Raw genomic sequence first — 17,825 nt, forward strand, 5'->3', positions numbered from 1 at the left:
GTAAATGAGCAGCAGGAACATCCAGTCTGATGTATGAGGGTAAATGCCGGTATATGATATAGCGGCGATCACCTGAGATTGTCGCTCCCAGTCCAGCTCTTCAGTCACATGAAGGTTTCCAGACTCGTCCACTGTGAACAAATCCCCTGCAAAGTTCCCTGACAGGCGATACCGAACCTCCGTACTATTCCACAGCACCTGAAAGAGCCGCATTACTTTACATGGATGAACAGTAAAAGTCCCTTAATCAGCAGAAACTGCGAGCGCCGGATCATCAGACGGAAACATACGATCTCATGACTATGAAGAGCAGAAAACTTCCAGATGGAGCAGAGAACCGATGAAAAAACTCCTCTGATTAAACAACAAAGCGGCAGCAGATTTTGTGACCTTTTATTTTCAGCTCCCGCTCTTCCTGAATGTGCTTCACCCTTAGGCCCTGTTCACACTGAGTTTTTTGGCACTGATTTTGGCATGGAAACCACAGCGGAATCCGCGCCAAAAAGCTTCCGACATCGCCCCCATTTATTTCAATGGGAGGCAGAGGTGTTCTTGTTTTTTTCCCGAACGACTTTTGGGCTTGGAGGAACAAAAAGAAGCAATGTCGTTTCGTGCCGCGGTTCCGCCTCTGACCACCCATTGAAATCAATGGGAGTCAGAAAATATTTTGGCCCCTAATTCACATGTCCTAAGAGCTGCAGGGACTACGTTATATACTACACAAGCTTTACTGGTGGGCATAAGGCCGAGGGTACATGTCCTGATGGGTGAGGGCATGTATGGGGGAGTACTGAAGGTTCACATAAATGGTGAGGGGGAGCACCGTGATATTTTTGGGACCCCACTTTTAATTTGTTATGGGTCCCTTCCTCAATGTATACCTATAAGATAAATGTATGTATCTATCCAATGTTTTCAGATGAACAGTGTAATATCTGAGCCGAGGTCTACAGTGTGTATCCTTATGACGTACCGCGCTGAAGCTGCGTTCACCGTTACCATAGTAATGGCAGACACAAACACTGACTGTAGAGATGGTCTATCGAGTGTTGTGAATGAAGTGTTCACCTCCCACACCGCACGGCAGCTCCTAACAAGGACAAAATTAGGCCTTAACCCTGTATAAATCAGAACGCAGCTCCCCTAAATCTGTCCGCCTCTATGGAACACCTCCCATGTTTATGTGCAGGCTTATGGCTCCTCTGCTCTCCCTCATGTATATGACCTCATTAAATAGAGACGTGACAGCACAGAGCGCGCTGGAGGGGGGTCTGATGGGACACTTTATATTCTATTTACTTTACAAAGAATTGTGATTTTCCAGTGCAGCAGCTGCAGGATTCCCCACCGATATTCCACACAAGTTTATTATTATCACTATTTATTATTATCACTATTATTATCACTATTTATTATTATCACTATTATAATCACTATTTATTATTATCACTATTATAATCACTATTTATTATTATCACTATTATTATCATCACTTATTATCACTATTTATTATTATCACTATTTATTATTATCACTATTATTATCACTATTTATTATTATCACTATTATAATCACTATTTATTATTATCACTATTATTATCATCACTTATTATCACTATTTATTATTATCACTATTTATTATTATCACTATTATTATCACTATTTATTATTATCACTATTATTATCACTATTATTATCACTATTATTATCACTATTTATTATTATCACTATTATTATCACTATTATTATCACTATTTATTATTATCACTATTATTATCACTATTATTATCACTATTTATTATTATCACTATTATTATCACTATTATTATCACTATTATTATCATCACTATTATCACTATTTATTATTATCACTATTTATTATTATCACTATTTATTATTATCACTATTATCACTATTATCACTATTTATTATTATTATCACTATTTATTATTATCACTATTATTACTATTTATTATAATCACTTATTATCACTATTTATTATATATTATCACTATTTATCACTATTTATTATTATAACTATTATTCTATAAAAGTTTCTATAATAAGAAAACCCATTATAGCCTCTTATTAATTTGTGAAGAATATCTAAATTCCAAATCATAATATATAGCTGCTTCTCCAAAGTGGATTTCTCCTCCCGCAGAAGGGGTTAATTTATTTGTTATAATGTAAGTCAATCACCATATTTTCCCGTTGTTGGTTGGAGTTTTCATTTAAAGGCTATGTACAGTTTTGAAATCCTTTTTTGTTTTGTTGTGTTTTTTTTAAATATATATATATATATATAAAACTGTAAATCTGTGTGATTAGTGCAACTTTGTAATTACTTTTTATTAAAAATAATTTTGACTTTGAGATACAGCTGCTTTGTATCTTGTATACAGAGCAGCTGTATCAAGCGTTGAGACCTGAATCCGTCAGGTCAGCGGGACTGACGGGTTCAGTGTCAGCGGGTCCTGCGTGTCTCTGACATAACTTAGAAGTGATCGATAACAGGTGGATCTACACAGGACCCGCTGTCGCTAAATCCGTCTGTCTCAGCGCTTGATGCAGCTGCTCTGTATACAGGATACAAAGCAGCTGTATCTCAAAGTCAAAATTATTTTAAATAAAAATTAATTATAAAGTTGCACCAATCGCACTGATACACTATTTAATATATATAAAAGACAAACAAAAAACAACACGATTTCAAAGCTATACATTTCCTTTAGGAAAACTCCACTTTTGAACAACTTTTCACAGTTAGGGCAAGGCCAGACGTGGCGGAATTGCTCTGGAATTCCACTGCAGACACTCCGCAGCGGAAATCCGCAGCGGACCCGTTTCTCCATTGCCTTCCACAGCTTTTTAGTAGGGTTCGTTTGCACGTTGCGGACAATTCTGCTGCGGAGCATAGGCTGCGGTGCGGAATTTGGTGTCCGCAGCATACAATAGTTGTTGCAGACATTTGGCGGAGTGGTTGCGGACTCATTGCGGAATTTCTCCATTGACTTCAATGGAGATTCAAAATTCTGCAATGAAGTCCGCAGATGTCATGTACATGTTATGTGTGCTGCGGAGCGTATTGGTTTTTTAACATGACATTTATTCGTTCTGGCTGGACCTATGTATTTCTAGGTCTACAGCCAGACTGAGGAAGTCAATGGGGCTCCCGTAATTACGGGTGACTACGTGTGTGCACCCGTAATTACGGGAGCGTTGCTAGGCGACGTCAATAAATAGTCAGTGTCCAGGGTGCTGAAAGAGTTAAGCGATCGGCAGTAACTGTTTCCGCACCCTGGACAGTGACTTCCGATCCCAATATACATCAACCTGTAAAAAAATAGAAGTTCATACTTACGGAGAACTCCCTGCTTCTTCCTCCAGTCCGGCCTCCCAGGATGACGTTTCAGTCTAAGTGACGGCTGCAGCGGTCACATGGACTGCCGCGTCATCCAGGGAGGTCGGACTGGATGTCAAGAGAGGGACGCGTCACCAAGACAACGGCCGGTAAGTATGAAATTCTTTTACTTTTACTAGGGAAAGGGCTGCCCCTTCTCTCTATCCTGCACTGATAGAGAGAAGGGAAGCCCTCTTCCCCTCAATACGCAACGGCTAGTCCGCATCAATTTACTGCACATTTTAGGCAAAACCACAACAGAATCTGCAACGCAGATTCTGTGCGGCATTGATGCGGAAGAAATCCGCCACGTCTGGGCATGCCCTTAAAGTCTATGGAAGATGTTGAGTAACTTTGTAACGTTATCTTGTAGTTATTCCATGATAGATTGTGTTGGGCAGATTGCTTTCCCTGGGACAGATAGTCGCTTCCACTGCAGAGAAGAAGCTGCTGTATGCATCAGATACAGCAAGACCTGGTTTTAATGTGCTTCACCTGTACAAGCTGCGTGGCCAGAAACTGCAACACAAAATTGAGTGCGGTTCTTGGCTGCGCAGCCCACTACCTGCACACAACCTGCACGCCGTTGCTATGTATACTGGCATGAAGTTTACCGCTGGATGTTACATGGTAGTGAACAGGATCATGAGAAATGTGGGGCCAAGATAAAGACAACTCTTTTTTTTCTGGTTTGTATACAGGCATTACACAAAGAAAATTGGACTATAGAATGGCATCTGCTGACCTGTCCTCTTTGAACATAATTAGACGCTTCGGTCCACTTACTTTAGAAATGATTTGAGGATAATTTCCTTTCCGATTCTCAGGAATGGACACCGGAATTGGACGAACCCAAGTATCTTCCGCAATGTGAATTTCCAGGCTTCCAGATGCTACATAACCCTTAGGATCATCGCCCATGTCTTTCACCTGAACAGCCAGTTTGAAGTGACTCTCTTCAGCTTGTGATAAGTATGTGACCCCTGTGTAGTGAAGGAGACATTAAAAACATAAGACAATAAGAAGACCATTTACTAGGACCCTCTGCAGTCGCCAGGTGAGCCACTTGCCACCCATTGAATTCAAGGGGTTCTAGTAATCGTTCAGGTCACCCTACTCCAGACATGTTTCTGTGGATATTGCTCGTTGCAATCCTATATGCCTTTTCTATGTCGTTCCCACAAGTACACTTACATGCAAAACAGAAAAAAAGCAAGACACTCTTTAAGAATGTAATTATGTAGTTTAGCAGAAATTCACATTTTCACATGCATAGTTGGGTATATGTTCCATAAGACAGTCCATACAGATGCTATAAGGCCCTTGAGACAGGGGGGTGGCACCTTGGTTTGGCCCCAATCCTATGACCAGTGTCTATCTTGGAAAGACTCCCCCCTCTTCACAACCATTAGTGTAAGGACAAATGTAGGGGCAGCCGTTGGGCATTAATGCCCTATTACACGGGCCAATGATCCGGCAAACGAGCGTTCATATTAACGCTCGTTCCCGATCATTGATCTGTGCGATCAGGTCAACGATCAGACTAAAAATTGCTTGTTCTTCGGCTGATCTTCTCTTTTATACAGAATTAAAAATCATCGTTGTCGGCACCACATCTGTGTTATCTTTGAGATGCGCTGCCGACATGATTAAAATGTACATGGACGAGCAATGGTAGTAACAAGCGCTCGTCCCTATACATGTCCAATCATTGATAGGAGCAAACGATCATCGATCAATGAGCTGTCTCGTTGATCCGCGCTACTTTACATGGCCCATGTCGGGCAGTATAATAGTACCTTAAGTGGGTTGCAGAAAACGGCAAAAATTTATTTGAAGATTGAGCCGATTCCCTAAAAAACCATACGCAGGCGTGGTTTTGTACTTGGCTGATTTAGTTTTTTGCTCTAGAGCCCTCCTCTATGTACGCGCAGCACACATGACACAGTTATTCCAAACAATAAGCTCCAATCATACAAATCAGATCAGAATATTTTCTCATAAAAGTTGAATTATTTTGAGGTCCATTGACTTCATCTATTAAACCTTCTGCCATATGACTCAGACCGGGAAATAAAATCATCTTCCATAACAACACAATACCGCAGAATGTAGAGGAGTTACATAAAGAGCAGACCATTAGCTAACGCTTCCCTCCGCCTGTGAATTTCTTGTCCTTGGCATTGTATATACATATAGACTGTGCGGTAAATGAATGTATTGTACACTTCAAATGAATCCATCACATGTCATAGGCTCAGGGGGAAGGCAATTAATGGAGCCTTGAATTCTGCGTGGATCAAAATGCTGAGATTTGTTCTTTTTCAAGAGCAGTCAATTTATTCATGTTGAAATGAGAATGCGGAGAAAAAGAAAAAATGTGCGCCCATTAATTTATCCCTTCACTTACAGTTCTGTATACAATTATCACCAAACAAATAGTTTTCTACTTGCTTCAGCATTTACATAAAATAATGGAAATTATTATTATTTTTAGATACGGATTGCTAGAAGGGAAATGTGAGCTGTTTATGTGATGTACCGTACTCCAAAAAACACGTCAGGCATGCTGATCATTTAAAGGGTAACTAAACTTTCGACAAACGTCTGACGTGTCATAGTGACATGTCAGAAGCTTGTATTGGTGGGGGTCCGAGCACTGAGACTTCCACCAATCACTAAAATAAAGCGGCAGAAGCGCTCGTGTGAGCGCTCTGTCGCTTCGTGTCTGTTTGGCTTTTTCCGGAAAGCCGATGTATCGGAGTACGGGCTCATACACTTTCTATTGAGTCCATACTCCGATACATTGATTTCCGGAAAAAGCCGAACGGACACGAAGCGACAGAGCGCTCACACGAGGACTACTGCTGCTTCGTTTTAGCGATTGGTGAGGGTCTCAGTGCTGGGATCCCCACCAATCCAAACTTCTGACATGTCACTATGACACGTCAGAAGTTTGTCGAACGTTTAGTTACCCTTTAAATGTTCTTATGAAAACCCAGAGAGCCCCTTTAAAGCCATCCCAGAGAAGTCGATTGAAGGAGAGAGACTGACAGAACTCAGAGACTGACCCTATTGTATGAGAAGTCACCAGCAAAAAGACCAATTAAAGGGAATACCACAGGATAGGCCATAAAAGTCTGATCGCTGGGACCCCTATCGATCACTAAAATGGGGGTCCTGCACTCCCATTCCTCCTCACTGTACGATCACAGTGAGGAGGAGTCTGAATGTAGCAGTTGTCACACATGCGCCCTGCAGCTCTATTCAAAGTCTATGGGGTGACGAAGACAGCCGAGTACAGCGCTGGACATCCAATATGTGGGCAGCAGAACTCGGTTTTGGAAACGTTGTTTTTCCACGCCACAACGGGGTCCCCAGACGATCTCGATAATCTTACCGTGACAATCTCTAAACTGTGATCTACATGGGAGAGCTCGAGTCCTGACTCATACATTGTTATTCTGCATCATGTAAACCCTTATGGGTGGTTTATTTTATAAAAGGCAGCAGGATTTCTGTGTCACCGCACAGGAATGTAATGGGAACGTTTGCTCCACGTTGATTCTGATCTTTGCACATACTGAGACACTGCTTGAGAGAATTCTTAAAAGGGTCTACCAGTCTGATGTACATAAGGATTAATCATATCACAAAAAGTTATGCAGCTTTTTAACATACTTTGGGGCAGATTTACTAATACTGTCTTATATTCAGACAACTAAGATGATAAATTTAGGTGCACCTTTTAGACACTTCTGTATAACTTTATACCACCTCTTGGTTGGCTTAATTTAGATCATCTTAAACCACGCTGAGTCTCAAACATCTTTCTTTGGCGCGTTTCATAGATAAATGTGTCTAAAATAATTTGCTCCAAAAAGAAGGTGCAACTTAGGCCAAAATTCTGGTGCAGCACCAATAGTAAATCTACCCTTTTTGTGTTTCACTTTTTTCAAAATCCCTGCTTGTTGTGAGTGAGTGGAAGCATTTTTGTTTACATCCAGGAGTTGAGAGCCTTAGGCTGGGTTCACACGTGGCGGAATTTCACTTGAATTCCGCTGCGGACACTACGCAGCGTTAATCCGCAGCGGAGCCGTTTCTCTATTGACTTCCACTTCTATTTAGAAGTGTTCGTTTAGACGAGGCAGAAAATTCCGCTGCGGAGCATAGGCTGCGGAGCGGAATTTGGTGTCCGCAGCATGCTCTGTCTGTTGCGGAGCAGTGGCGGACTCATGGCGGAATTTCTCCATTGACTTCAATGGAGATTCTAAATTCCGCAATGAAGTCCGCAGCTGTCATGCACATGTTATGTGTGCTGCGGATGCGTCTTGCTTTTTTGCCATGACATTTCTTCATTCTGGCTGGACCTATGTATTTCTAGGTCTACAGCCAGACTGAGGAAGTCAATGGGGCTCCCGTAATGACGGGAGCGTTGCTAGGAGACGTCAGTAAATAGTCACTGTCCAGGGTGCTGAAAGAGTTAAGCGATCGGCAGTAACTATTTCTGCACCGGGGACAGTGACTACCGATCCCAATATACAGCAACCTGTAAAAAAATAGAATATCATACTTACCGAGAACTCCCTGCTTCTCCAGTCCGGCTTCCCAGGATGACGTTTCTGTCTAAGTGACGGCTGCAGCCAATCACAGGCTGCAGCGGTCACATGGACTGCCGCATCATCCAGGGAGGTCGGGCTGGATGCCGAAAGAGGGACGCGTCACCAAGACAACGGCCGGTAAGTATGAAATTCGTTTACTTTCACTAGGGAAAGTGCTGTCCCTTCTCTCTATCCTGCACTGATAGGGAGAAGGGAAGCACTTTTACCGCAGTCCGCAGCAGCTAGTCCGCATCAATGTACTGCACATTTTGGGCAGATCCGCCGCAGAATCTGCAACGCAGATTCTGTGCGGCATTGATGCGGACAGTTGCGGAGGAAATCCGCCACGTGGGGGCATGCCCTTACTGAGCTGGTTTGTTACAATGTATCACTGAAGGTAAAAGTTTTGGAATTCAAGACAGGAGAGAGATTTGTGCTGATTATGTGTTTAGCTCAGAGAAGATTGTCCAGACTGCATAAAGCAAACCCTCAGCTGTGGAAAGTATTCGCATTAAGATAAATTTTCACCCTCTTGGTGTAAAATAGAATTTTCCCATTCAGTGACATCAAGCAGACATCTTGAAAATGGTGAGGAACTAAAATACAAAGTGCGAAGTGTCTTCCTAACCTTTTCTCCCAGTTCTCGTTATGATGAAAGAGTGGCGCGAGACGATCAGTTTGGGGGAAAAAAATTCTGCGTTACTCGCAACCTCCGTCAGAGTAATGAAAAAGTATTTTTTTTTTTGTAAATAAAAGCACCTCGAGTTACTCATCTTGGCATAAGTCGAACCAGGGGAAAGGTACTTTAAGCGTGTACGTTTTTCTTTAACATGGGAGCCTATAGGTGATGTATGCCACTGTATAGCATACGCACAGGTATACGTTTACGTCATGGGCTTTTCAATAGCCTTTTATGACGTATGCCTTAAACGGAAACCATTATAGTCCATGGTCGACTGACACGTTAAACGGACGCAACAGTGGCATCTGTCACCCATAGACCATAATGGTATCCGCTTTGCAGATACGTCTTTATAGTCTATGGTGACGGATGACATATTTAGGCACCTGTCACACCCTACGTTTAATGTATATACGTCGGGATCTTTTTCCTGAAAAGCATAATGTGAACGTAGTCTAAGGAAGGACACGTCTATCAGAGAGTTGCAGAACTTCTCATTATATAATGATTAGACTTTATTTACTTAGGATCGATCAACGCCTTCAGTAGATTTTTTACCCTAGGGGCCTGTTCACATCAGCGTTCGGTTTCCGTTGCTGGGTACTGCCAGACCTTTCCATCGGAGGAGCCATGAACGGAAAGGCAAACGGAAACCATAGCTTCCATTTACATTGGTTTCAATGGTAATGTTTCCATTGCTAATTCTTTCCATTTGTCTCCATTCTGTTAGGTTTCTGTTTTTTTGACGGAATAAATAGTCGCACTATTGTTTCCGCCCAAAAAACGGAAACCTAACGGAAACCATTAGCAACGGAAGCATTACCATTGAAACCAATGGTAATGCAAATGGGAGCTATTGTTTCCGTTTGCCTTTCCGTTCATGGGTTCCTCTGACGGAAAGGTCTGATGGTACCGATCAACGGAAACCAACACTGATGTGAACGAGGCCCCTACTAACTCACACTTCTAGCTCACATAGAGGTAAATCTCAATGTCTTTGCTCTGTTTTGGCCTCTGCTGGATTGTAGCCCAGTGGGCAGATGTTACATTGCATTAAGTAGGATGCGGTTGGTAACTATGTCGTTTTTTAGGGCATGACAAGTTTTTTTGGAGCCACTCATCACTGTGACGTTCTGCTTTATGGCCTTTTAAATTGAAAAATTACAGCATAAAAAAAAACTGTTTGTCTAAACCTCGATCCTCATTGTTCATGAAATTAGCTCTAGGAACATTGTGCTAAACTGCTTCTTACATAATAATACATTCCATGCCATTAATAAGAAACCGTAGACGCTTCTGCTTCTGCTACCCCTTGGCCATCAGTTACACCCAATAGACGTGAATGGCAACTGTGGTAAAAGGTTTCTGGAGTTGGCGGCTCTGTGCAGTACCGAGAAGTGAAGAATGTCCCATGTTAGGTTTTACCTTCTTCTGTTAAGGACATGGCTCCAGACCTGGGGTCTATCTGGAAAAGATTCTGGTCGCTGTCCAGTATTACGTAGCGTAAATCTGCATTCTCTGAGTCCGGATCGTCCGCATCTGTCGCTTGAACATGCAGGAAAGCAACACCTGGAAGTGCAAAAGAAGTGTAAAATGTTCGTCATGCTGTATCCTATATATCATGTGTTGATGATATTTGATGAGTTTTGGGCTGCAATGCGACACGTGTTTCAGATCACACGACTGACCTGCACCTCAGATGATATACACAGGCCTAATATACAATACAGCTGGATGCAGCCCGGGCTAAGAGGGGGCTCATATCTAGTGCCTATAAAAGATATTCACCCCCCTGCTGTGTCCACGTGTGCAAAGCTGAAACCTATCCGCGCAGACGTCTTCTCTATATACAGATTTGAAGGGGTTAATAGTTACAGAAATCTAACTTCAAGCTCCTGGATCCTAATACAAAATCTATACATGGGCCCCCCACCCGCAATGTGCCATTTATAATACTGGTGTCTTCTTATGTGGCAGAGTGGAGTTTGGGCACCAGAGCCCGGGTACGACTTCTACCTCTGCACCCCTGAATAGTTGTGCATTCTATGCTATAGTTTAGTGTTTAAAGGAGTCTTCCTGCCCCTAATAAAACCGAGCCTAACCTTTATTATAACTGGATCTATGTAATAAATACATGCGCTCTGGGAGCCCGGGTGCTTGGAGCCTGGATTTAGCACAGTCTTGTGGGTTCTGCGGACCACTTGGCACACGCAGTGCAGGGTAACTATCACCTAGTGATAAAACAGGCCGGCCTTTGAGATTAGCAGGCTATAATGGTCCTATATATATCTGGCCTGACATTTCAGCAGCGAGCCTTAGGGTGTGGGAAGTTTTCTACTGACATCTAAAAGCAGATCCACAGCGGCACTTTCAGAGGAGGACGTGGAACAATCGGTCACATGCTCGCTGTATTTTTATTCTTTGTTCCCATCTCCAAAATGTCATCTCTGAAGGGTCAGTAAATCCCACCTCGAAGCCTCAACCTCACACATCCACACGCTATCCAGCCTGAGAGCCCCAGACAGTGAAAAGAAGCCATCCCATTCTGTCGTGGCAGCAGATTGCGCTATTGGCATGATGAGCACTTTACAAGTAAAGTGATGTACAAAGTTAAAACTTCCACCATATATTTATACATGAATATAATCCGCATCCATGCAAAATCTATAAATCAAAGGGTTTTCCAGTCTTAAAGAGGCTCTGTCACCAGATTCTCAAATCCCTATCTGCTATTGCATGTGATCGACACTGCAATGTAGATAACAGTAACGTTTTTTGTTTTTTTTAAACGTTCATTTTTGGCCAAGTTATGAGCTACTTTATATCTATGCAAATGAGGTTTGAAATGGACAACTGGGCGTTTTTTTTTCGTTATGTTCAACTGGGCGTGTATTGTGTTTTTAACTGGGCGTGTTTACTTGTATGATGCTGACCAATCAGTGACCAGTCAGCATCATACACTCATCTCCGTTCATTTACACAGCAGCGATGTGCAGCCACATACACAGAGATTAACGTTACTGCAGTGTCCTGATAATGAATACACATGATCATCCAGCCTGGACGTCATGTGTATTCATTATCAGGACACTTCTGAATCTTTTCTGTGAGATTTCTAGCACGGGAAACGAAATCTCGATTATCTCCGAAATATCGCGAGATTTCGTTTCCCGTGCTAGAAATCTCACAGAAAAGAGTCAGAAGTGTCAGGATTCTGAGTACACATGACGTCCAGGCTGGATGATCATGTGTATTCATTATCAGGACACTGCAGTAACGTTAATCTCTGTGTATGTGGCTGCACATCGCTGCTGTGTAAATCAATGGAGATGAGTGTATGATGCTGACTGGTCACTGATTGGTCAGCGTCATACACGTAAACACGCCCAGTTAAAAACACAATACACGCCCAGTTGGACATAACGAAAAAAAAAACGCCCAGTTGTCCATTTCAAGGCTCATTTGCATATATATAAAATAGCTCATAACTTGGCCAAAAATGAACGTTTTAAAAAAAACAAACACGTTACTGTTATCTACATTGCAGCGCCGATCACATGCAATAGGAGATAGGGATTCGAGAATCTGGTGACAGAGCCTCTTTAAGTAAATAAATAAAGCATCAAAGGGGTTTGCCCATCAGGGACAAGATCTGCCATAAATGTCAGATACATGCAGGTCCCACCTCTGGGAACGGGGCCCCCTAAACCCCGTTCTACCTTTCTCTGCTCCCGCTGCCTCCCGGACACTTCTTGATTAGGTGGTCGGGAGTTACGAAAACAACATAGCTCGCTGAGCTACGCTGTTTCCATAAGTCTCATAGAACTGATTGGCAGTTACGGAAACAGTGTAATGCGCATGCTACACTGTTTCCGTAACTCCCGACCACATAATCAAGAAGTGGCCGGGAGGCAGCGGGAGCCGAGAAAGGTAGAACGAGGTTTGGAGGCCCCGTTCTAGATATAGGTGCAGGTCCCAGAGGTGGGACCCGCATCTAGCTGACATTTATGACATATCTTGTAGATATGTCATAAATGTCACTTATGGGCAAACCCCTTTAAAAGTTCCGCATTTTTCTAATATATCTTGTTGCGATTTTCCATGATTTTCAAGCTTACTGTCGGTGCATAGAAACATTCTTGTTTACTTTCAGAAGCTGATAACCCCTCCTGACCTAGTCCTGCTCGCACAGCTGAAGTAAATTACAATGTATACTATAAATGTAGGAAATATTTTACAAGATCAACACAGCAGCAGCACAAATCTCTCCGCTGTTCTGGACTACAGACTGACCGCTCTTACTTAGGACAGTTTCACACGGCCATAATATGCCCACAACACCCGGACGCCTGCGCTCCTACTGAACCAAACTTTGCGCACATGGTAATTTACGTTTGGTTCAGATCTTGTGGCCACTAAAATGCTGCGATATTACGGTTGTGTAAAACTGGTTTTTCACTGAAAGAAATTCATCACCGGTGTAACGATGAATTTTAGCAAGAATATTTCCATTCACTGAGCGTAAGCAGATATCTTGAAAATGGTAAAGAATTAAAGCACGAAATTACAGAGCTTTCATTACAAAAAATCTACATAAGACTGGACAACCTCTTTAAGAGCACTCTAAAAATTGCTCCATAATTCCCTTTTTTGTCCAAAATTCAAGGCCTTCATGATTTTGCAGCATGAGACATTTAGGGTATATTCACACGCAGTGGTTTCAGACGTAATTCGGGCATTTTACGCCTCGAATTACGCCTGAAAAACGGCCCTAATACACCTACAAACATCTGCCCACTGCTTGCAATGGCTTTTACGGTGTTCTGTTCCCACGAGGTGTAATTTTACGTGTCGCTGTCAAATTAGGGCGCGTAAAAAGACGCCCGCGAAAAAGAAGTGCAGGACACTTCTTGGGACGTTTTTGGAGCCGTTTTTCATCGACTCCATTGAAAAACAGCTCCAATAACGGCCATAAAATACGCAGCGAAAAACGCGAGTTGCTACAAAAACGTCTGAAAATCAGGAGCTGTTTTCACCTGAAAACAGCTCCGTATTTTCAGACGTATTTTGCTAAGCATGTGAACATACCCTTAAAATTCTTTGAGTGGCTTTACCTCCCTTATACACTTTGCTTCTGCTCTGTGTGGAAATGAAAATTAAGACCAATTGCACGCCCAGAGATGGATATGTCATGAATCATGCTCAGACGTAGCGGAATTGTAGGAGATTTTTGGTGTGGATTCCGCTCCGTAAATCAACCACAAAATACAGTCCAATGCTAGTAAATTTGTAGTTTTACAAAACATCATGCACACATGGCAGAAAAATTGCCACACATTTATGCAAATCTTCAGCAAAATACTCATGCTACATCGGCCCGTCTGAATTTGTCATAATCATGCTGTTATTCAACAAGACTTTGCTACAAATGTTCACAGGCGATGATGACCTTGTAGCGCACAAATAGCTCTCTAGTTCACCTGATCACAGTTATCGAAATCATAAATGAATGAAAATAGGAATATAAATTGGTTTGTACAAAAGTATCCAGATACCGTGTTACCTGCTCTGCTTCCCCTGTTTACGATCCCATGCAAAGTGCTTTGGTCCAGAATGGGCATGTTGTCATTATCATCTGTCACCTTAATGTATACAATCACAGTCCTGTGTTCTCCAGTCACCTGTACAATCAGAATATAACTACTAGAACATCGTCCACTTTGACATGGTTATAACTGCGATAATACAGTTTCGTTATTTTAGAAAAACATTGTAGAAAACAGATATACTGCCTCTTATAGACAAGATATAGTATAATACTGTCCCCTATGTACAAGGATATAACTAATATACTGCCCCTATATACAAGAATATAACTACTATAATACTGCCCCTATATACAAGAATATAACCATTATAATACTGCTCCTATATACAAGAATATAACTACAATAATACTGCCCCTATATACAAGAATATAACTACTATAATACTGCTCCTATATACAAGAATATAACTGCTATAATACTGCCCCCTATATACAAGAATATCACTACTATAATACTGCTCCTATATACAAGAATATAACTACTATAATACTGCCCCCTATATACAAGAATATAACTACTATAATACTGCTCTATATACAAGAATATAACTACTATAATACTGCCCATATATACAAGAATATAACTACTATAATACTGCCCTCTATATACAAGAATATAACTACTATAATACTGCTCCTATATACAAGAATATAACTACTACAATACTGCCCCCTATATACAAGAATATAACTACTATAATACTGCCCATATATACAAGAATATAACTACTATAATACTGCCCTCTATATACAAGAATATAACTACTATAATACTGCTCCTATATACAAGAATATAACTACTACAATACTGCCCCCTATATACAAGAATATAACTACTATAATACTGCTCCTATATACAAGAATATAACTACTATAATACTACTATATACAGGAATATAACTACTATAATACTGCCCCCTATATATACAAGAATATAACTACTATAATACTGCCCCTACATACAAGAATATAACTACTATAATACTGCCCCCTATATACAAGAATATAACTACTATAATACTGCCCCTATATACAAGAATATAACTACTATAATACTGCCCATATATACAAGAATATAACTACTATAATACTGCCCTCTATATACAAGAATATAACTACTATAATACTGCTCCTATATACAAGAATATAACTACTACAATACTGCCCCTATATACAAGAATATAACTATTATAACACTGCTCTATATACGAGAATATAACTACTATAATACTGCCCCTATATACAAGAATATAACTACTATAATACTGCCCCCTATATACAAGAATATAACTACTATAATACTGCCCCTATATACAAGAATATAACTACTATAATACTGCCCCTATATACAAGAATATAACTACTATAATACTGCTTCTATATACAAGAATATAACTACTATAATACTGCCCCTATATACAAGAATATAACTACTATAATACTGCTCCTATATACAAGAATCTAACTACTATAATACTGCCCCTATATACAAGAATATAACTACTATAATACTGCCCCTATATACAAGAATATAACTACTATAATACTCCCCCCTATATACAAGAATATAACTACTATAATACTGCCTCCTGTATACAAGAATATAATTAATACTTCCCCCTATATACAAGTATATAACTACTATAATACTGCCCCTATATACAAGAATATAACTACTGTAATACTGCCCCTATATACAAGAATATAACTACTGTAATACTGCCCCCTATATACAAGAATATAACTACTATAATACTGCCCCTATATATAAGAATATAACTACTATAATACTGCCTCCTATATACAAGAATATAACTACTATAATACTGCTCCTATATACAAGAATATAACTACTATAATACTGCCCCTATATACAAGAATATAACTACTATAATACTGCCCCCTATATACAAGAATATAACTACTATAATACTGCCTCCTATATACAAGAATATAACTACTATAATACTGCCCCCTATATACAAGAATATAACTACTATAATACTGCCTCCTATATACAAGAATATAACTACTATAATACTGCTCCTATATACAAGAATATAACTACTATAATACTCCCCCCTATATACAAGAATATAACTACTATAATACTGCCTCCTGTATACAAGAATATAATTAATACTTCCCCCTATATACAAGAATATAACTACTATAATACTGCCCCTATATACAAGAATATAACTACTGTAATACTGCCCCTATATACAAGAATATAACTACTATAATACTGCTCACTATATACAAGAATATAACTACTATAATACTGCCCCTATATACAAGAATATAACTACTATAATACTGCCCCTATATACAAGAATATAACTACTATAATACTGCCCCCTATATACAAGAATATAACTACTCTAATACTGCCCCTATATACAAGAATATAACTACTATAATACTGCCCCTATATACAAGAATATAACTACTATAATACTGCCCCCTATATACAAGAATATAACTACTATAATACTGCCCCTATATACAAGAATATAACTATTATAATACTGCCCCCTATATACAAGAATATAACTACTATAATACTGCCCTATATACAAGAATATAACTACTATAATACTCCTATATACAAGAATATAACTACTATAAGGGCGGGTTCACACATAGCGGAATTTCACTTAAATTCCGCTGCGGACACTCCGCAGCGTTAATCCGCAGCGGAGCCGTTTCTCCATTGACTTTCACTTTAATTTAGCAGTGTTCGTTTACACGATGCGTACAATTCCGCTGCGGAGCATAGGCTGCGGAGCGGAATTTGGTGTCCGCAGCATGCTCTGTCTGTTGCGGAGCAGTGGCGGACTGGTTGCGGACTCATGGCGGAATTTCTCCATTGACTTCAATGGAGAGTCAAAATTCCGCAATGAAGTCCGCAGATGTTATGTGTGCTGCGGAGCGTATTGTTTTTACTACCATGACATTTCTTCATTCTGGCTGGACCTATGTATTTCTAGGTCTACAGCCAGACTGAGGAAGTCAATGGGGCTCCCGTAATGACGGGAGCGTTGCTAGGAGACGTCTGTAAATAGTCACTGTCCAGGGTGCTGAAAGAGTTACGCGATCGGCAGTAACTGTTTCTGCACCCGGGACAGTGACTACCGATCTCAATATACATGTATCTGTAAAAAAATATATAAGTTCATACTTACCGAGAACTCCCTGCGTCTGTCTACAGTCCGGCCTCCCAGGATGACGTTTCAGTGTAAGTGACGGCTGCAGCCAATCACAGGCCAAGCACAGGCTGCAGCGGTCACATGGACTGGAGCGTCATCCAGGGAGGTCGGGCCGGATGCCGAAAGAGGGACGCGTCACCAAGACAACGGGCGGTAAGTATGAATTTCTTTGACTTTCACTAGGGAAAGTGCTGTCCCTTCTCTCTATCCTGCACTGAATAGGGAGAAGAGAAGCACTTTTCCTGCAGTCCGCAGCGGCCAGTCCGCATCAATTTTCTGCACATTTTGTGCAGATCCGCTGCAGAATCTGCAACGCAGA

General features: G+C 40.8%; 2 protein-coding genes across 9 annotated transcripts in view; one reads left to right on the forward strand and one right to left on the reverse strand.

Moving 5' to 3' along the window:
* Positions 1–17,825, forward strand: part of LOC142661093 (uncharacterized) — a 201,451-nt gene that overhangs the window by 99,489 nt on the left and 84,137 nt on the right. For 5 of the 7 annotated variants that reach the window (XM_075838345.1, XM_075838346.1, XM_075838340.1 and 2 more), the window contains exon 4: positions 4,105–4,460. The gene's annotated coding sequence lies outside the window, so the exon portion shown is untranslated. The remainder of the gene's footprint in view (positions 1–4,104; positions 4,461–17,825) is intronic. The other 2 variants (XM_075838344.1, XM_075838341.1) reach the window with 2 other exon arrangements.
* The window catches only part of CDH16 (cadherin 16), an 80,280-nt gene that overhangs the window by 56,305 nt on the left and 6,150 nt on the right, over positions 1–17,825 (reverse strand). For both annotated transcript variants that reach the window (XM_075838339.1, XM_075838338.1), the window contains exons 4-7: positions 14,250–14,367; positions 10,112–10,255; positions 4,190–4,386; positions 73–198 (exon numbers count right to left, since the gene is read on the reverse strand). In XM_075838339.1, coding sequence (XP_075694454.1) covers positions 73–198; positions 4,190–4,386; positions 10,112–10,255; positions 14,250–14,367 — 585 coding nt within the window. The remainder of the gene's footprint in view (positions 1–72; positions 199–4,189; positions 4,387–10,111; positions 10,256–14,249; positions 14,368–17,825) is intronic.

This window comes from Rhinoderma darwinii, chromosome 9 (genome assembly GCF_050947455.1).
Source record: "Rhinoderma darwinii isolate aRhiDar2 chromosome 9, aRhiDar2.hap1, whole genome shotgun sequence".
Lineage (NCBI taxonomy): Eukaryota > Metazoa > Chordata > Amphibia > Anura > Rhinodermatidae > Rhinoderma > Rhinoderma darwinii.